The 20,917-nt window shown below is 37.8% G+C and overlaps 1 protein-coding gene across 3 annotated transcripts in view; it reads right to left on the bottom strand.

Moving 5' to 3' along the window:
- The window catches only part of LOC309487713 (uncharacterized protein), a 31,894-nt gene extending 11,568 nt beyond the window's left edge, over positions 1 to 20,326 (bottom strand). The window contains exons 1-20 of one of the 3 annotated variants that reach the window (XM_082155510.1): positions 19,845 to 20,325; positions 19,557 to 19,610; positions 19,221 to 19,325; positions 19,046 to 19,126; positions 17,036 to 17,137; positions 16,599 to 16,938; positions 15,961 to 16,160; positions 15,162 to 15,556; positions 13,042 to 13,196; positions 12,744 to 12,952; positions 11,553 to 11,692; positions 11,364 to 11,474; positions 11,125 to 11,289; positions 10,196 to 10,319; positions 9,853 to 10,056; positions 7,623 to 8,494; positions 6,758 to 6,897; positions 3,887 to 4,015; positions 1,798 to 2,141; positions 404 to 537 (exon numbers count right to left, since the gene is read on the bottom strand). In XM_082155510.1, coding sequence (XP_082011636.1) covers positions 404 to 537; positions 1,798 to 2,141; positions 3,887 to 4,015; positions 6,758 to 6,897; positions 7,623 to 8,494; positions 9,853 to 10,056; positions 10,196 to 10,319; positions 11,125 to 11,289; positions 11,364 to 11,474; positions 11,553 to 11,692; positions 12,744 to 12,952; positions 13,042 to 13,196; positions 15,162 to 15,556; positions 15,961 to 16,160; positions 16,599 to 16,938; positions 17,036 to 17,137; positions 19,046 to 19,126; positions 19,221 to 19,325; positions 19,557 to 19,610; positions 19,845 to 19,898 — 4,058 coding nt within the window. In that variant the 5' untranslated portion in view covers positions 19,899 to 20,325. Of the gene's footprint in view, positions 1 to 403; positions 538 to 1,797; positions 2,142 to 3,886; positions 4,016 to 6,757; positions 6,898 to 7,622; positions 8,495 to 9,852; positions 10,057 to 10,195; positions 10,320 to 11,124; positions 11,290 to 11,363; positions 11,693 to 12,743; positions 12,953 to 13,041; positions 13,197 to 15,161; positions 15,557 to 15,960; positions 16,161 to 16,598; positions 16,939 to 17,035; positions 17,138 to 19,045; positions 19,127 to 19,220; positions 19,326 to 19,556; positions 19,611 to 19,844 lie in introns of all 3 variants that reach the window. The other 2 variants (XM_082155508.1, XM_082155509.1) reach the window with 2 other exon arrangements.
- Positions 20,327 to 20,917: the final 591 nt, after the last annotated feature.

The raw sequence follows: 20,917 nt of genomic DNA, 5'->3' as shown, positions 1-20,917 counted from the left end.
ACTAGTCAATGCAGTTGCGTGCGTGTACAACAGCGTTGCTCCCAGCTTAATAACATTAAAAGCAAAGGTTCATTACTCATTTCAATCATCTCTCCTGGATAATCCATGCTTCTTAATCGTGTAATGAAATACAAGAAAGATAAACAGCTTCTGGGAAAGCCTTAACACATTTTTTTTTTTATAGCTAGTTACATGAAACCATTGACCAGTAACGCAACCACACATACACTCGAGCAGACTCTTAAATAATACATTGTGTGATCAGACAATATAAATCAGTCCTGGAACAGCCGCATTGTTTTCACACATGGCTGGAAATTGGATATGTAGTGTGTTATTATGTATAGAGCACATTTTGTTATTTAAGAACATGCCTTTATGTGTGCAGTAATATACTAATAACCTGTAGGCGAAGAGAACAAAGTCTTTAACAGAGTGACGAGAGACTAAGATGGACTGGTCTTTGTGGATGGGCTCAAACTCAAGGGCGAGGTTCACACAACACAGCAGCGAACAGGATGCCACAAGATCAAACACCTATGTAAAAGAGAGAGAATGAGAGGAAGTTAGATCCGAAACAATAACTGGTCATTTGCTTTCTTAATATCAATTATTGTTAAATGTTACCTTGCTAAATACTTTATAGCTGATTCAACTTTGTTACATAATCAACATTTTTTGCAACATTGACACTGTTTTTGAACCGAATCGAATCGACACTATTGTCTTCTGTAGAGCTGCTTATATCATAATTGTACACATTTCATTATTGATGAACTTTACACAGTTATTGATCTGAACTGAATCAACACCGAACTGACTTCAGCTGAAAAATGACACTATCGTCTTTTTAGAGCTGCTTTACAGCTGAATCGAAATCTGTTTGCATGATTGATAACTTTTTTTTTTTTTTATCCCTATAATCCCTGGTATTGTATAAAACGCTATAAAGCTGACTTGATATACTGTATACGGTAAAAAACTGTAAATGGTTCAACATATGTAAAATACGGTTAAAATAGTTTTTTTTTAGTTTTTTTTATCTATGAATAACTATGATTTACAGTGAAAAATAGTAGGACATTTCCAGACGTCCCTGCGTGACATCACTTTTATATTTTATATAAACCATTTTGCTTCTTCACATAATTTGTTTGATTTTCTGCTTTTTAATGTTTATTGCATCATGTTAGTGTCGTGTGTTACACTGAAGGTGTTTCGTCTTTGTGTGTATGAACCTGTGCACCGTCTATGTATGAGTATTGGCTATGTTTTATGTACAGGTCACTTTACAATGAAATTTGATTAATTATGTTATTCTTCATGCTGTTATCAGTACATTTTAAAGGTGCAGTAAGCTATTTCAGAGACACGCTGTTGAACGTGGATCGGACCAATCAGCAGTAGGGGGCGTGTCCACTCATGATGGGGGAGGAGAGAGAGAGAGCAAGAGGGAGATTTAAAGAAAGTCTAGTTTTTGCCTTAAAAGCTGATATTGGTATATTAAGAAGATTGGAATTATAACATTATATGTCTTAATAAAATATACAGCTATATATTGGTAAATATACAGACACAAATATGCCATTCTGTTATATCTGAAACACTGTGGTGTTTGAGGAGATTCCCCCTTCCATATGTAAAGCGCTACCTAGAAAAGCGCTATATAAATGTAACGAATTATTAAATGTAAAAAATTTGTGAATGAATTTCTGTGAATGAATGTTTTTTTTACCGTAAATTTAACAGGTTATTTTTCCACAGCATGTAGAAAGAACGGCCTGTCCGAAGTCTCACCTTAACCATTTGACTTCCATCATAAAAAACCACCAGCAACCGCCCATCACAGGCAGATGTGACCACAGGAACATCCAAAGACTCCTTCTCCATGTACAGCACCTTCCCAGAATCCACCTCTCTCACCTGCAGGCAGTGGCCCATCTGTAGCACAAGCACACTGTCGTCTAGACAGAGGGTGAGCGAGTCGGCAGCCCAGTCGACTGCAGGTCCATGAGCCCTCGGTAGGGACCGAACGGGCCTCGTTTGCTCATCTAGACGCCACAGATTCAGCAGTCCATCAGAGGAGCAGGAAACCATGTGATGCCGACCATGAGCCAGGGCTGTCACAACACTCATGTGACCTAGTTCAATATGGGTCAGGGTGTTAAGGACAGTTCATTCAGTCATTATGTGATAAAAAAATCTTATTTTAGATTTTATGTTTTAGTCATAAACAACTGCAGGTTATAGAGCTGTTCACTTAAAGGGATACTCCACTTTAAAATGAAAATTCTGTCATCATATACTCACCCTCATGTTGTTTCAATCCTTTATGAATTTCTTTCTTATGCTGAACAGAAAGGAAGATATTTAGAAGAATGTCAGTAACCAGACAGTTTCTGGTCTCATTGACTTCCATAGTATATTTTTTTCCTACTATGGAAGTCAATGAGACCAGAAACTGTCTGGTTACTGACATTCTTCTAAATATCTTCCTTTCTGTTCAGCAGAAGAAAGAAATTCACACAGGTTTGAAACAACATGAGGGTGAGTATATGATGACAGATTTTTCATTTTAAAGTGGAGTATCCCTTTAATTTGTAGGCCAAACCAGTAGGCCGACTAATTCGCCATGGGTTTGGTTCCCCTCTGGAGTTTCCAATGGGTTTTCAGAGTGACAGCTGTAGGTTTTTGAATTAAAAATGACATCTGTGGTCGTGACATCGTGGCTTCTTGTCGCCTCTGTGAAAAATCACTCTCAAAATCCTAAGGGTTTTGATGCCAGAAGATAGACTTTATTATTAGAGATATAAAGCCTAGTTGGCTTGCAAAGCAACTGTAGCTTCTGGGTTTGTACTCGCTTATAAACATGATCTACCAAGGTGTGGCTAACACATTCTGCAACAGTTATTTTCCACACAGTCAAACCTCAAACTTGATTGAACTTGCTACACAAGAACTACAACAGCTGTGTGCTTGATTCCACTTGACACATCATTCATTTGTCAGACCGCATAAACTCACTTCCTTCTTCTGCATGCAGAAAGAGGGCAGTAGTGAATAAAATCCATATTAGCAATCAATGTATTTAAGAACTGCAAGTAAAATTAAGGAAAATAAAAATTATTCTAGCTCATCATACAAAAGTATATCTCTGGAGTCATCTGAGATGAGATTTGTAGAGGGTTTCACCCCTCATAACACTCTTTTTGTTGTTATTAAAAGATGATGCCATGTGTAGAGCAGTGCTATTTTATTATGTGTATACTATTATAGTATTTATTCATATTTTGAATTAGCTTTTATTTTTTATTTTTCATTTGAATTATTTTAAGGTTTAGTCATTTTGTTATTTTTTATATTTCTATTTAGCTTAATTTCTTTTTATTTCAGTTTTAGTATCAGTACTTCAACTTGTGTCAGTAAGTTGGGAAGGAAACCTATTGTTTTATCTAATATTTATGTTACTTTATTTCAGTAATTGAAAACGATTTTTATTAGTTTTATTAGCTATGCTAGTTTATTCTATGCCAATTTTCGTGTACCGTACCAGAATGTGTGTGTGCTTGTCAACTGACCTGTAATTCATTGGACAACTACTGTAGTCTGTATATGGCAACTTATAAACTTGCATTTTAAAAGCATACAGTGAACTACAAATTCACAGAGTTGGAATAACTGTGTGTAATTTATGTCTCTACAAGTATTGTTAACCACAGACCTTAAAAAAAAAGAAATAAAATAAAAAAAACACCATTCCAAAACCCCCTAGGAAATACCCAAGGAAACCTACGCCAGGACATAGATTAAACCAAAATCACTGCCTGAATGGTGATGTTGGGAAACTGAGCCCTTCAGAAGTTGTGAAGAAATTGAATATGGGTACCTGAAAGGAGTGTGTGTACGAGTCCCCCTGGAGGAAGCAGGCAGGTGTACGAGGGCACAAGAACAGGCAGAGAAGAGCTCTTGCACTGTGCTAACAGATCATGCAGAAAAGAGTATCGTCTTGGGTCACCTGGAACAACATACACTGAGATATGAGTTTTGCCTTGACATTAAAACATACAGGTGTTTTAGGTTTTCTTGTGTATAGTGTAAAGTATATATATATATATGAAGAGTTCAGATGCAAAAGCCTTTAAGTGCCATCTGAAAATTTCTTCTAGAATGATCATTTTTATCAAGCTTGTATATTTAAATTCAGTAATTTCACTTAAATGGCAATGAAAATTACCTATTAATTGTCATTTAAGTGAAATTACTGAACTTAAATATACGAGCTTGATAAAAATGATCATTCTAGAAGAAAATTTCAGATGGCACTTACAGGCTTTTGCATCTGAACTCTTCATATACACTCACCTAAAGGATTATTAGGAACACCATACTAATACTGTGTTTGACCCCCTTTCGCCTTCAGAACTGCCTTAATTCTACGTGGCATTGATTCAACAAGGTGCTGAAAGCATTCTTTAGAAATGTTGGCCCATATTGATAGGATAGCATCTTGCAGTTGATGGAGATTTGTGGGATGCACATCCAGGGCACGAAGCTCCCGTTCCACCACATCCCAAAGATGCTCTATTGAGTTGAGATCTGGTGACTGTGGGGGCCATTTTAGTACAGTGAACTCATTGTCATGTTCAAGAAACCAATTTGAAATGATTCGAGCTTTGTGACATGGTGCATTATCCTGCTGGAAGTAGCCATCAGAGGATGGGTACATGGTGGTCATAAAGGGATGGACATGGTCAGAAACAATGCTCAGGTAGGCCGTGGCATTTAAACGATGCCCAATTGGCACTAAGGGGCCTAAAGTGTGCCAAGAAAACATCCCCCACACCATTACACCACCACCACCAGCCTGCACAGTGGTAACAAGGCATGATGGATCCATGTTCTCATTAGCCGCGTTTCCACTGTCGGGCCAGGGCCGGGCCGTGCTAGTGCGTGCCAGGGCCAGTCGCGCTTCCACTGTCACTTCCAGGGCTTGATCGGGGCTTACTCGGGGCCAACGGCCAGGATTTCTGGCCCGTCGAATACCTTGGGCCAGAGCGGGCCAGCTCGGGCTAGAGGAGTGGTTACGAACAGAGGCGGAGTTCACCTGAGTCGGGAGACGGCAGCGTCGGATGATTCTGTCAGCATTAAAGACTTTTAAAATAATTTAACTCGCGTTCATGTTTGAATGCCTTGTGTTTGTGATGCAAAAGACTATGCGCGCTAACCATTACCATAGTAAACATAGTAAACGCTTGAAGATACGCATAGTAAAAAAAACATACGCTTGAAGAAATCAGACCAATCATAAAGGCTATCACAGTCATGTTTTTATTTTATCTGTCAGTAGCCTACGTCTCGTCTCTTTATACCGGACTATCATAAAATAAAGCAACTTTTTTTTCGGGAGCTTCCTCTGTTTCTCTGACTGAAAATATCTGTATGGGAGTCGAGAGAGTGCTAAAGCTCCTCAGGTCGTATTTTTGGTGGCATATATTTGTAGAAATTATCATTCTTTCTAAATGTGATGTAAATATGTCCTGTAACTACCAGATAAACAGTAACAGACGCGACTGAAGAAGTAAGTGTGTCCTCTTTCTTTTGTGAAATAGACCTAACGGTCATTTATTTCTGAGTGACTAATGTGCAATTTTGACATAAATTAATTCATTATGATCAATGTATCACTTTTTATTGTAAACCTGTGGTAAAACATTGATGCTTGGGTTTTAAATATTCAAGTAAACAACAAAAATGCCAGCAAACGGCCGCTTTTATCATGTTTGTTTTCAACGCTGTTTCCAGTGATTTCTGATTAGTTTTCTGATAAAACTTCCATTTGTTGGTGAATGGGTTAGTGTGACGTTGTTCCAGAGAGGCGTGTTACGGGCGTGTTTTAGTGAAGCGCTGTGGAGCTTCTGGCCCGACAGTGGAAACGCAGGCCCGGTGCTATTAGCCCGGCACGGCCCGTTTAAAGCCCTGGCCCGGCCCTGGCCCGGCCCTGGCCCGGCCCTGGCCCGACAGTGGAAACGCGGCTATTCTGTTTACACCAAATTCTGACTCTACCATCTGAATGTCTCAACAGAAATCGAGACTCATCAGACCAGGCAACATTTTTCCAGTCTTCAACTGTCCAATTTTGGTGAGCTCGTGCAAACTGTAGCCTCTTTTTCCTATTTGTAGTGGAGATGAGTGGTACCCGGTGGGGTCTTCTGCTGTTGTAGCCCATCCGCCTCAAGGTTGTGCGTGTTGTGGCTTCACAAATGCTTTGCTGCATACCTCGGTTGTAACGAGTGGTTATTTCAGTCAAAGTTGCTCTTCTATCAGCTTGAATCAGTCGGCCCATTCTCCTCTGACCTCTAGCATCAACAAGGCATTTTCGCCCACAGGACTGCCGCATACTGGATGTTTTTCTCTTTTCACACCATTCTTTGTAAACCCTAGAAATGGTTGTGTGTGAAAATCCCAGTAACTGAGCAGATTGTGAAATACTCAGACCGGCCCGTCTGGCACCAACAACCATGCCACGCTCAAAATTGCTTAAATCACCTTTCTTTCCCATTCTGACATTCAGTTTGGAGTTCAGGAGATTGTCTTGACCAGGACCACACCCCTAAATTCATTGAAGCAACTGCCATGTGATTGGTTGATTAGATAATTGCATTAATGAGAAATTGAACAGGTGTTCCTAATAATCCTTTAGGTGAGTGTATATATATATATATATATATATATATAAGATCTATGTTTGTGTGTGTACCTGAAGTAACAGGTTTATCTTGGGAAATGATCCGCTCCAAACGGCCCAAGAGTTGAGATGCCAGCTGGCAAGGATCATTCAAGAGCACAGAATGAGAAAGACACAAAACCTGCTCCAACAACTTCACGTCCAGAAGCTCTCTGTAACACACAGACACTTTTTTTTTTAAAACCTCAAAATATACAATTAGACACTTGTTAATCCCCATAATATCCGAAAACTATTTTTAAAATGTATTTAATTATTTAAAAATATTTATTTATTTTGAAGACTTCTGAGCAAAAGATTTCAATATCCAATATAGTAAGTTGCACTTTATGTCAAGGTTTTATGGTGCGTTTAAGTTGGGAAGTAATGTTTTCAACGTGAGGTGCGTTCAAGACATTTTCGTCGGAGTAAGATGGAGGTGTACCGCAAAAAAATACAGCAAGGTTTTTAACTCTTCTTCTAGAAAATGAAGAACAAAAAATGTGCATCAGGCGTGTTTTGCTTTTTTATGTTATTAATTCATTTACGAAGCCACTGTAAACTTTATCATTACATATTATATTGTTATATTACAACGCTATCATATTTTGTACATACCATTAGCTTATTGTGTTGTTAATAAAAAAGCCTGACCATTTGATTGCTAAATACCTTTAAGTATTGTGCTATTCTGAAATGTTTCTCACTGACACGCCCCCAAAATGGGCTCAAAATCCCCAGCTTTCTACTGGTATTTACCACTTTGTGGTGCCTTTCATGTGCGTTCAAACATGATCTTTCCAACATGACTTGAACGCACCAATTGACTGTTCTATCCCAATAATATCAAACAGCTATTCCTGCAAAACACACTTGTTTGGTGATCATATCGTCGTACTTATCCGGTATGACGGCAGCTTTAAGGTCCTCCTCGACATGACAGACGGACAGACCCCACAGTTTATGCATCAGGAACTCGTAGTTAAACAGACATTGTGTGAGTAAGGGAATTATTTGCCCCGAGTGGATGTAATGATACGGCAAACAGTGGAGTTTGCGCAAATTAAATTCATAGCACCTCCTTCCCTTCTCCTTCCTGATCCAAGCCAGCGGCTGAAAAACTTGGCTATTTGGGACGTTTCCATTAAAGTAATCTGCAAAGTCTGCATGGACAGCTTTGATTGAGTCTTCTGTTGGTGCGTATCTCTGCAAGACGACGTAGCTGAACTCTGCATGAGTCCAGCGCAACACCCATGTGCCGTCACTTTCCACTTCGCTGATGTAATCCTTCAGACTGTGCAGCAGTCGTGCCACAAACGCATAAGGCACTGGGGAGTATTCGGAAACGGGAAGTGTCTGATGATGCAAAACAGTCATCTCATGTGTGACATTACCATCGCGTCCCAAAAGCACTAAAAGTTCCTCTTCGGTCACGCCAGAACGGGACAGTGATACGAGCAAAACCATACGTCGCACCAAACACGGCCCATGCTCTCGCTCCAAACTAACAAGGATGCTGACGAAAAGTTGATTTGGATCCGTAGGGATATTGAGACTCTCTTTTGGTGTGAATGAACTCCATTGCCTGGTCTCAACATAGGCTAAATTGAGGTAGAGTGGGGATGGACAGGATAGACAGGACTGGAATAAAAGTCTCCACTGGCTTTCAGTTAGTTGGCGAAAATCTGAAGCTAGTCTAGAAGCCAGTCCTGATGCGATCTCATCACGGTGAAGAGCAGGAAGGGACAGGACAGCGACCCTAACCTGGGACTGAAAAAGACAAAGAGAAAAGAAATTCAAACTGAACACCCTCAAAAAACAATCATTGCTTTGATTATCATATTCACTAAGGATCTGTGAATGTCTAGAGTAGATATTCCCCTTGCTTTAATGACCTGTCTGAATAAAATCAAAATATTTATTTTTATATTATTATAGACATTTAAACAACATTAAAACTTGATTTTCACCACTGGAGGTCTTTAAGTAAGGGATAATGTACATCCAGCTGTATTTTATCTCAGAATAAACCCCTGACAGGGTGATGAGGACCCCGACGCGAAGTGGAGGGGTCTTGCATCAGCCTGAAGGGGTTTATTCTGATATAACAACCGGCTGGATGTGCATTATCCCACTTATTACACGGCTACTTGCCACATAAGTAAATAATTAGACACAAAAGATTGATCTAAGTTGAAATATTTTATTAGGTCTTTAAACGCAAAGCTTCCGCGGAGAGAGCTTTTGCTAGCAAGCGGCAAGTTCAAACTAGACGGACATTTAAGGGATGAGGTACAGTCATACCACTTATTACAGAGCATTTCGCCACATAAATAATTATGGAGATAAGAGATATTGATTTCAGATTAAACTGTTTTAAAATTGTACCTGTTTGTATCTTATAATCCAACAGTGTACAAAACAATAGTCACAAAATGGCAGCAGCTGTGTTTAGTCCACAGTACTGGATGGCATAATTAAAGGGTAACTAAACCCCTGGTCAGAGCCTGACTCCACCCACTGGCAATATTTGAAAAATGCTGGAAAAGTAGGCAGAGCCCAGTGGAGAGGGGGCGTGCATCTGTGACTTATCGCTCTGCAGGCAAGGGCGTGGTTAGCTGGTACCCTCTGACGTCAGAGGGTACCACAACTTCCAATAGGAAAATTCAACTGCAGTAGCCACTGTTCAACCTGAAGAGGGCAGCACTCAGACGTTTTTACACCATATTTTGTAAAATTAAAACACTTTAAAAACAAATGTCAAAAAAACGACTTGAATCAATGAACAGCACTAATAAAGCCCCATTCTTACAGATCATTAACTAAAAAAAGTTGGTTTAGGGTTTAGTTACCCTTTAAATAACTGTACACAAAATATTGATTATATAGCTCACCAAATGCAAAACTTCCACGAAGAAAAAACGTTCCTAGCAAGCGTGTAGCGCTGCTGACTTCAGTAACCTGAATGTTATCTGTTTTCAGCGGTTGTTATCTGGGAATAACATACCACTGGATGGCGCGATTGACCAATCAGAATCAAGTATTCCACAGAGCCGTGTAATTAAAACATCAAACCGACCCCAAATTTTTGAATGGTAGTGCAAGTCCTCTATGACCCATGTGCTCACCTGTAGAATCTGAGCACATTTAGACTGTGTGCCGGCAGACAGGACAGTGAAGACGTTTGGCAGTAGAATATTACTAAGCCAGGAAAGGTCAGTCTCATGTTCCTCACTCAGATTATCCAGACCATCCAGCACCAGGGTCAAGGGCCGATCTTCTGTCACCAGGCCCAACAATGAGCACAGCTGACTGGACAACTCTGACAGTGACTGGCAGGAAAAAACGTAGACTGTGTTTCATAGTGCAACACTATCTGTGAGGTAGATAAGCAATCTCATAATATCATGTATCCATTACGGTGTAAAAGACCTTATGAATATTTGATTTATCTTTGAAGTTTTTCTGTACCTCAGATATCTCTGTTTTGAGGCTATAGATGTTGGCTAACTGCAGACACAGGGTCTGGAGGAGCAGACGCACGTTTCTGCTCTCAGATGTCAGACCCACAAAGCAGATCAGCACTGTGGCATCCCTAAGAGTTAACACAATAATCCAGATCAAGCAGTTTTGTCCTTTAAAGGGTTAATTCACTTTCACAAGGGAATTAAAATTCTGTCATTAATTACTCACCCTCATGTCATTCCAAACCAATAAGACTATTGTTCATCTTCAAAACGCAAATGAGGATATTTTTGATGAAATCTGAGAGCTTTCTGTCCCTCCATTGACAGCTTCACAACTACCACTTTGACGCTTCAAAAGGTTCATAAAGAGATCGTAAAACTAATCCATATCACATTTAAACATTCATCAACTAAAAACGTAAGTAATCAGAAGCTCAAACATGTTCGCTTGACGTGCGAGAACCAATAAGGTTCGTTCTTGTGTTACGCATCACATTTGAGCTTCAGCAATGAGGTTTGTTCATGCACATCAAGCAGGTTCGGTTGAGCTTCTTTTTATGTTCGTTGATCAATGTTTATATGTGAATAAAAGCCTAAATTGAATCTGTTCATCATATAAAGCGATCGAGTCTCTTCAGAATTTTGGACTAAACCACTCAACTCATAAGGATTAGTTTTACGATCTCTTTATGAACTTTTTGAAGCGTCAAAGTGGTAGTTGCGTAGCTGTCAATGGAGGGACAGAAATCTCTTCGATTTTATTAAAATATCTTCATGTGTGTTTTGAAGAATAGAAAACAGTTATTTTGAATTGTAATAATATTTCAAAATATTAATCTTTACTGTATTTTTGATTAAATAAATGCAGCCATGGTGATCATAAGATACTTTTTTCAAACACAGTTTAAAATCAGAGTCCCTTTGTTTGCCTACCCAGGTATCCAAGTGGGTATGAGCTGTGCCAGTTTGGCGAGTGTCGTGCTCTTTCCAGACCCCAGTTCCCCCAGTAACAGCACAGCATTATGGGAGGACGATGATTCTTGAAGCACATGCTTCACTTCCATCAGAAAGTCCTGCCTGAACACATAGCCCTGTGCTCTAACAAGGAGAAATAAAGAATATTCATGTTGGAATTCAAACTAAATTGAATCTTGTTAGAATCTGTGGCTTACAGTGTTTTCCCAAATCTGACATGACGCCGAATCTCTTCTTCAACTCTGAGTCTGGAAACATCTTTCCTCTGCATGTCGAAGGAGCCTTTAGCCTCACGGACCTGCATAAGTCTGAAGCAACACTTTGAGAACAACTTTACAGACAGTGATAAAGTAAAGTGAGATGACAGGAACAGAGGGACGTCTTGCCTGTTGAGGGATGCAGTGACCGTGCGCTGGAAGTGTGAGCAGAGCCGTTCCACATAGAACTGATGAGATCTGTTGTGTTTGGCGCTCAGACCTTTCCTTCCCCAGCTGACGTTTGTCTCGTGGATATTAGTGTGTCGCAGCTTGAAAATAATACAAATACAAGATGCTTACATTTGTACAACAATGTTTTATACATTAAGATTTACATATAGATTTATCTATTCATGTATAGACAGACAGACAGACATACAGACAGATAGATAGATAGATAGATAGATAGATAGATAGATAGATAGATAGATAGATAGAGACAGACAGACAGACAGACAGACAGACAGATAGATAGATAGATAGACAGACAGACAGACAGATAGATAGATAGATAGATAGATAGACAGACAGACAGATAGATAGATAGATAGATAGATAGATAGACAGACAGATAGATAGATAGATAGATAGATAGATAGATAGATAGATAGATAGAGAGACAGACAGACAGATAGATAGATAGATAGATAGATAGATAGACAGACAGACAGACAGACAGACAGACAGATAGATAGATAGACAGACAGATAGATAGATAGATAGATAGAGAGAGAGACAGACAGACAGATAGACAGACAGATAGATAGATAGATAGACAGACAGACAGATAGATAGATAGATAGATAGAGAGACAGACAGACAGATAGATAGATAGATAGATAGATAGATAGATAGATAGATAGATAGATAGATAGATAGATAGATAGATAGATAGATAGATAGATAGATAGATAGATAGATAGATAGATAGATAGATAATGTTTTTAAAATAAGTCTCTTATACTCATCAAGGCTGCATTTATTTGATCAAAAATACAGTTAAAACAGTAATATTGTGAAATATAGTTATAATTATAAATTGCAGTCACATGATCCTTCAGAAATCATTCTAATATGCTGATTTGATGCTCAAGAAACATTTACTATTATTTTCAATGTTGAAAACAGTTGTGCTGCTTCGTATTTTTTTTCAGGATCCTTTGATGAATATAAAGTTGAAAAGAACAGCATTTATTTCAAATGGAAATCTTTTGTAGTATTTACTGTCACTTTTGATCAATTTAAGTAAAAGTATAAATTTTTAAAAAAAACAAACATTTGAACAATAGTGTGAGTGTGATAGATAGATTAGAGACAGACCTTGAGGTGGATGTTGCGTATAAAGCGCTGCTGAGCTTGATGTAAGGTTTGGTTGATTTCAGGTCTTCCTTTGTGTAGGTCTATAAACTGTGATGCGTATTCATTTTTCAGATTGTACAGAAGGTCAGTGATGATCCTCTTATAACAGTGACTGTACTCCTCTGGTGGCTGTTTCCCTCCAAGACCCTGATCCACTTCCCAGTCCAACGCTGAAACATACACAACATTTGATTTCAATAAGGCTTCTTTACATCAATTCTCAAAACTTCTATGCAACTTCATTATGACTGCAAAACACCTGTTCTAAGCAGACGGCAGGCGGCTTCTTCTCCAATGGCCTCGGGTCCAGACCGCCACAGCACGTTCCACAGTTTCACACAAGAAGAGCGCCATGCCTTCCTTCCCAGCTTCCTGCGATGCCCATCCCGGCTGAGGAAGTCAGGGTGATGTGTGCTATTAAAAAATAAAGGGAAAAAGCCTAGAAATCAGAGAGGAACACTGGCCAAGTGGGCACAGTTACAGTCGGCATTAAACGGAAGTTAGACTTTTCTTCCCTATTGTGATGTATATCCGAGTGAAACGGCTTCTCGAACAAGAAAAAATACAGGGCGGGACTTAATTTTGACCATTGGGAATTGATTGTATGGTTGTGGTTTGCTATTGGTCGATCTCATGTGAGTGACAGGTTGTCCCGCCCTCACGCCAGTAAACACATCATCAGAGAAGAGATGCTGCTGCAAGAGGGAGTGGGAGTTAAAGAGGACCTATTGTGCTTTTTTTCATTTTCAACTTTCTTTAGTGTGTAATGTTGCTGTTTGAGCATGAAAAAGGTCTGCAAAGTTACAAAGCACTCCAAAGGGAGTTCATAAGTCCAGTTATGGTAAGGGGTGTGACACTTGAAATGGTTGACCAATCACAACACACTGATCCAGCCAACCAATCAGAGGACATTGCGTTATTCAGAAGGAGGGGCATCAAAGAGACGGGAACTAAACAGAGCGATACTGACAGACAGACTGGGAAGAGTGCTGTGACAATGTCAAATATGTGAAAAATAATGTGCTTTTTAAGGATTTAAATATCTTTAAAAAAAAAAAAAAATCTTTCCTTTTCCTTTAATCCTCCCTTATCAGGCTTATGCTACTCTGAACAATGCCTGAACTTCGTATTTTGAGCACTTCTTGCTTTGTTTTTGCCTCATCACGATGACTCGCTTAATTTAGACCTAAATTGTAAGTCACTTTGGACAAAAGCGTCTGCTAAATGACTAAATGTAAATATGAAGACCTATTCAAGTAGACCCCAAAAACAAGTCTTTGTAAAACATGTCCTTTGTATGTCTTCTTTAAACATGACAACTGCATCAATACAAGTTGTATTGTGTCTATTATCTTCACTATTCTCTGCCATGGGAACCAAACAAAGAGAGTTGTATATATCTCACGACAGCTCAGTAACGATAATAGCAATTACTCCATTGTTTTCAGTTTGTTCGGCAAGTAATTCCTGATTCATATAGCCTGGGAAAACCCAGACAACTTCCGGCAAATTTAGATTTGCTCTGCAAGTAGTCTGGCAAAGAGCTCATTCAAGCCCATTTCTAATCCGTTGAAATCGCGGCACCAATCAGAAACGTTGAGGCGGGCTTTACACGATGACGATCGCTCTGATTGGTTTTAGGTCTATCCCAGAGGCATTTGAGCGACGTCCGTTGGTGAAGCGCAGCAACTTTTAAATGCATTATTATATTCAAATTGCAAACACATGAGGACAGTCTCCATGAAAGACCCACTGGCAGATGAACGTGCTACTACATTTCTCTCCGAAACGGTAGGAAATGAAATTAGATTTAATAGAGGATTTTAACTGTGACAAGATGATTGACAGGGCAGTTTACGTGACAGGATGCACGCGACAGATTCGTCCGATAAAGATGACGAAGTAGTATGTCCCATAGCTTGCCTACTTTTTTGCTACACATTCAAAAGTAAATACCTTTTCTTCACAAAAAGAGTACATACTTTTATGGCGTAGTGTAACTTAGGGACGCAGCATATGGCTTTACACGATGACGATCGCTCTGATTGGTTTTAGTTCTATCCAATTGCGCCCAGAGGCATTTGAGCGACGTCCGTTGGTGACGCCCCTTTGGAAATGAGTTATTAATGAAGCTTTGCCAGACCATAACTCAGTTACTACTGAGAATGGTCTGGTTTTAACCAGGCTATGATTCATAGATATTAGTAATAATCCTCAGTGACTTCAGCTGTTTAGGTTCAATAAATGAAACTGAAAATTATGAAAAGATATGTTTTCACTCATTTACTTTTACAAGTAGGCTAATATACAATAGTTAGAGTTAAAAAAAGGTACTTTTTATGTGATATGCAGGATCACGTCACTGAAGAACACACTAACCTGACAGGAAGCAAGCGGTACACAGCAGGAATTGTGCTTTTATCCAGCTTATACCATGTCTGCAAGAGAGTCGAATCCTGGTCGTAGTCCATCCAGCTCCTGGCCAGCTGCGTCTCGTCTCCATCCGACATGGAACAGCTGGAGATGGAGTTCTCACTCATGACGGCAGAACTTTGGGAAGGGTCCTTTTCCTCTGAAAAAATGGGTTCCTTATCAAGAACAAAACTCCTACTGTCACCAGTGCCAATACTGGATTGTGAGTCAACAGCCATGTCTGACTGTCTCCTGGACAACTTCTTCTTGCTTCTCTCAACCAGTTTTAAAATCGCTTCAAAATCTGCTTGGGGAATGGTATTCGGCACAGACCGTATCTCGTGCTTCTGTCCAGTGAACACCTACAAGACAAGGAAAAGACTTAAAGAATCAAGCTTTTAATGTTGTTTATATGTCTATGTGGTGTTTGTGCTTTCTCCTTAAAACAATCCCAAAAACGCGGTTCCAAATCGCTGGTGTTTCTGACATCACAAACTACCTTGTAACCAATCATGTCAACGTGTGATCGTCAACGAGTGGATCTCTGAGCTGGTGTGAGTGAGTGTGGAGGCGGGGCTAATTTGCATATTCATAGAACCGCGTATACTAAATGAGTTATAGAGTTATATTCAAGATATTTTAAGGCATGAAGAATTTTTTTTCAAGGAAAAAACGTTTAAATAAAGAGTTTTAAGGGCTAAAATTATTGACTTTAAATACTGATAACAAATACTCTCTTGGAACGTAAAAGAGCAATTAATCTTACAAAAAAGTTTGGCCCCTCAGTCTCCTGACAACGCCTAAGTGTCTCCATGTGCATCTCTGCCAAATCATGATGGTCCGAAACATGATCTCCGAGTCCTGCACGCAGGTCTATCATCCTGAAATCATATCCTCTCTGCTTACAGTGTAGATACAGCCGAGGATACACACTCTCCATCAGTGCACTGCGCTCTGGGACGGTATCTACACACACAACATAGTTTATGTGCAGTATAATTTAAATTATAATTCAATTTATTTGCAATTTATTCAACTAGAATGCATCAAATTGGTCAAAAGTTACAGTAAAGACATTTATAATGTAATTTATATAGATTTTTATTTCAAATAAATGCTGTTCCTTTGAACTTTCTATTCATCAAATTTTCAACATTGATAATAATAAGAATGTTTTTTAAGCACCAAATCATCATATTAGAATGATTTCTGAAAGATCACGTGACACTGAAGACTGGAGTAATGATGCTGAAAATTCAGCTTTGATCACAGGAATAAATTGGAAAATATATTAAAATAAAAAGTTGTAATAATATTTCACAATCACAATATTACAGTTTTTACTGTATTTTTGAAAGCCTTGGTGACCATAAGAGACTTCAAAAAACTAAATTAATTTTATACCTTTATATCCACCACACAGATAGATCATGAATCTCCTCTGTTTAATAAGCAAAGATAAAATACTGTCATCGTTTAAAGTGTTTGGAGAAGAGTGGAGTTGCAGTTTTGGATCTCTTTCATCAAGTCTTTGTTTGTCGTGAACATCAGCAGCTCTAAACGGTCCCTCAGACAGCGACCCCTGGCCATCCGGGGCCTCGTCCGTACATGAAGATGCGTTTTGAACAATTACTGCTCCCTCTTTCTTTTCTTCTTCCTCCTCATCCTCTTTTTCTTCCTTCTCTTTCTCCTCTAGAGGCACAAGACTCTGCAGGAGGACATGACTGTTTGATGAAACCTGGTTCTGTAATGAACCAATGTCTATATAATATCACATCCACATCATGCCTACATAAAACTATGTGCTTATAATACTAAAAACAGTAACACATCATACTAACCTTGAACAAAACTGTTTTTGTTTTCTGAAACGCTACAGCTCCTTTCTCCTCAAGAGATGAATCCTGAGTGATTCCCTTTGAGTGGCGCTGATGCAAATGGTACTGGACAAAGAAATTACCCAAAACTTAATCATTATTTAACTAATTATTTTCATTGTTTAGATTTTCTTTTTTTGGAATTTTTCAAACTCAGTTGATCCTTTGAAAAAAAATAATAAAATCTTGATTAGCTTTTTGTCCTTTGGGTTATTAAAAAAATTAAATAGCAATAAACAAAGTTTAAGTCCTAAGAAAATCCTAAGCCTTTTAATAGTCATTAATTCTCTATCCGAAACCAGATTAGGCTTTACCCAGCTAACAAGGAATGTTCTCTGAACTGTGGCTAACATACTGGCAAGCAGTGTTGGGGAAAGCTACTTTTAAAAGTAATGCGTTGCAATTTGTAACAAATGCAAATGTAAAGGCCCTTTACCACCCAAAAGTGCAAATGCAAACAGAAATGCAAATTCACGCCTGTACAGTCGAGGGCGCTGCTCAAACAAACCTTTCAGCTGTGCTGCCGTTCTCTGGACTGCAGAAGAATCCCAAATCAAATACTTTGCTACAGTATGCGAAATATCCAAAATTATTGTATTTGAAAAAAAAGTAGGCGAAATGTACCTGGATGACCTACTACTTCTGGTGAGATTCTAAAGTGTGCATTCGATGGACACTTAACTATCCCATGATGCCACAGGAGAGGATTTATGCATGGCAGTGAAGCGGCGCAACTGACGCTGGTAGGTCATGTGACAGTAACAACATGGCGGATGTAGTACGTCTGGATTTCATACTTGCTACCCATATTCATATTCATACTATACAGAATGTACTTTTTCAACAGTTGTAAAGTAAATTCAAATTCAAATGTAGTGCCTACTCAGTACGCGATTTCACACAGTGTGTTCAGAAAAAGAAAAAGAAAGGAACCACAAATGTGATGTTTATCTAAAATCATTTTTCCTTATTAGTATGTTTGAATTGGATCAGCGTCATTGGTCAAGAAGACATTGGTTAGATTAATGAGATTTATATTATTGAAATTGAAATTTTTTCAGGTTTGTGTAATATTCTACACTGTAAAAAATTTCTAACCCTCCCAAATCAAAAATTTCAAGTGACCGATAACATCTACATTTTTCAATTGGCCCAAGTGAAATTCTGTAAATTTCAATAGGCCCAAGTGAAAATCTGTGAAAATTTCACTTGGGCCAATTGAAAAATTTAAATGTTATCGGTCACTTGAAATTTTTGATTTGGGAGGGTTAGAAATTTTTTACAGTGTGAGTTTGCATGTTGTTATTAATTTTTTGGAATACTGAATCTGTTTTTGTGCAAGTGAGATGAGTAAATTGTTCACATTTAGTCTGGACCTACAATATCCATCATGTTCACACACAACGCCTCTGCACTTACTCACGATTTCTCCCAACATGTGGACCGAAGAGCTGTCAGTCAATACATGTGAAAAAGTAACTTGCGTTACCTATTTGAAAAAGCAACTTAGATATTTTGTTGTAAATTTAAAAGTAATGGGTTACTTTACTAGTTACTTGAAAAAAGTAATCTGAAACCCCCAACACTGCTGGCAAGGTTTTTTCAAAGTTGTGAATAAACGTTCTTCCAGTAACATTAACAGAATGTTCGTTAAAAGTGATCTAGTCTTTAATTATGTTCACAAAATGTTAGCATAAAATCGTTATTTATATATTGTTCCTGGAACTTTTTTCTGAAATGTTTTAGATTGTATAATGTTTTATATGTTACTAATAACGTTCCCATACTGTTCATTCATATATAAAAAAAACTTTTTTAAACTATTAAAAAACTGGATGTTTAGAAGGTTCAGAGAACATTCAGAAATAATAATTTTCAGAACTTAATGGGAATGTTAGCAGAATGTTCTTAAAACATACTTTTGTAAACTGGTAAGTATAGTTTCTGAAACATTCATTCATTTTTCAAACTTACTTTAAGGTGTGCTGTGATTTCCAGCTCTGTTTCCACACTCACTCTGGATAACGGAAAAACCTGATGGCCTAAACTGTTTTTCTATTAAATATTAAAGAGAATCATTAGCACATAAATCGTACACGATACAAATATAGGATGTATTTCAAGTAGCTCTCTGGAATTCCACATGCACCTTCTTCCTGACGGTTCTGTGTCGGGACCCGTGATCCCTCAGATCCTGGGAGAAGAACAGCTCCTGTAGTCTCCGGGCTGTGGTTTGGCCTTTGGTGTGAGGATCCTGAACAAGTCATGCATCTTAAATGAGGGAGCAACAAAGTGTGCTACACAAACAGCTCAAATGTTTGGCTTCCCAAAGTAACACAAGAAGCCGAATTAGCAACCCTAAATTAACAGATTGTGTTACAGCTGATGCAAAGCCTTCCACTGGGGAAGGAGAAAACTGTCACGACTGCAGGGGATTTGTTGATTAATTAAAAAAGGAGAAACATTAACCAGTGAAAAAGCTTACCGGTATTGATGACTTCCCGTTGGAAATGGGAGGAAGGTTGACAACTTCATTTTCCTGTTCAGTTGTAATACATGCTTATTATATGAGAGTGTACTTGTTATATGATTATGAGAGTTTATTTATTTTAATTATTTTAAGTATATCATGCACTTTTAATGCTTTTAAATCAAAAGTTTAGCTATCAAACAAATAAATCATCCGTTTTGCAATATTGCACTACTCATTTACAACACTTTAAACACTAAACACTATATAATATGCTGAATTGAAAATACATTACAGTCTTACCAATTTCTGCTTATTTCTTTTCGGGACAACTCCATTTCTGTAATATGTCCACATGGCACTGGACGTCTGTTCTGAACTTCATATAAAAAGAACAGCTAATCGGCCTAAGTTGCATCCATTCACTGCGGTCACTAATATGTCTTCTTTAAATTCCGCTTAAATGTCACCTAACCCGGACCAACTCTGAGGAGCTGCCCGTTCATTCACTCAGCGAAAGATTCAATGACGCACAATCACCGCTAGTTGGCGCTCTGCGGGTGTTATTATAACACACTGTCATGGGAACGTAGACAGATCAGGGGGAATTTCAAACTGCTGTCAAACTGTGTAAATTTGGAAAGGCCTTTGTATTTATATATTGATTTTTTTTTTTTATCTTCATACGTGCATTTAATTTTCTATTCTATAGGTTATATATAATTATATAATTCGTAGTTCTAAATATTTGTATAGTTTTCTGCTTTATCTTTATACGTGTAGGTATATTTCATTATTTATTTATTATATTTATTTCAGTATCTGTTTTTTATTTAATCCTTCTTTATAATATAGATATATATATATTCTTCAGATATACTTAATATGCCTATGAACTAAATATGATATATTTCTATCATACATTTTTATTTCTATTGGATTTCTGTTTTTCAGTATTCAACTTTGTTAATTATAAATATGTATTCCTAATTTTTTTAATAGTTTTCTCCTTTTATCTTTATTCGTGTATTTCTTTCTTCTATTATCTTTATTTAAAATAATTATTTACATGAATTAATATAATTTTTTATATTTAATTTTCTTTCTATAATATATATATATATATATATATATATATATATATATATACATATATATATATATACATATACATATACATATACATATATATATGTATATGTATAGTACTGTAGTATAATTAGTATAATATTCTGCAGATATAAAATATATGTAGCTCTTCATATTTTTTTTCTTCAGATATAAATCATAGGATATAATATGAATTGAATATACTTTTTCTAATATATAGAAAAACCTATTGCCTAGGAATAATTGTATTTCTTTATTTGTCTATT

This window comes from Leuciscus leuciscus (assembly GCF_965113295.1).
Source record: "Leuciscus leuciscus genome assembly, chromosome: 2".
NCBI classification, from domain to species: Eukaryota; Metazoa; Chordata; class Actinopteri; order Cypriniformes; family Leuciscidae; genus Leuciscus; species Leuciscus leuciscus.
The sequence above is the reverse complement of the archived record's forward strand: the minus strand, read 5'-3'. Positions and strand labels throughout refer to the sequence as shown.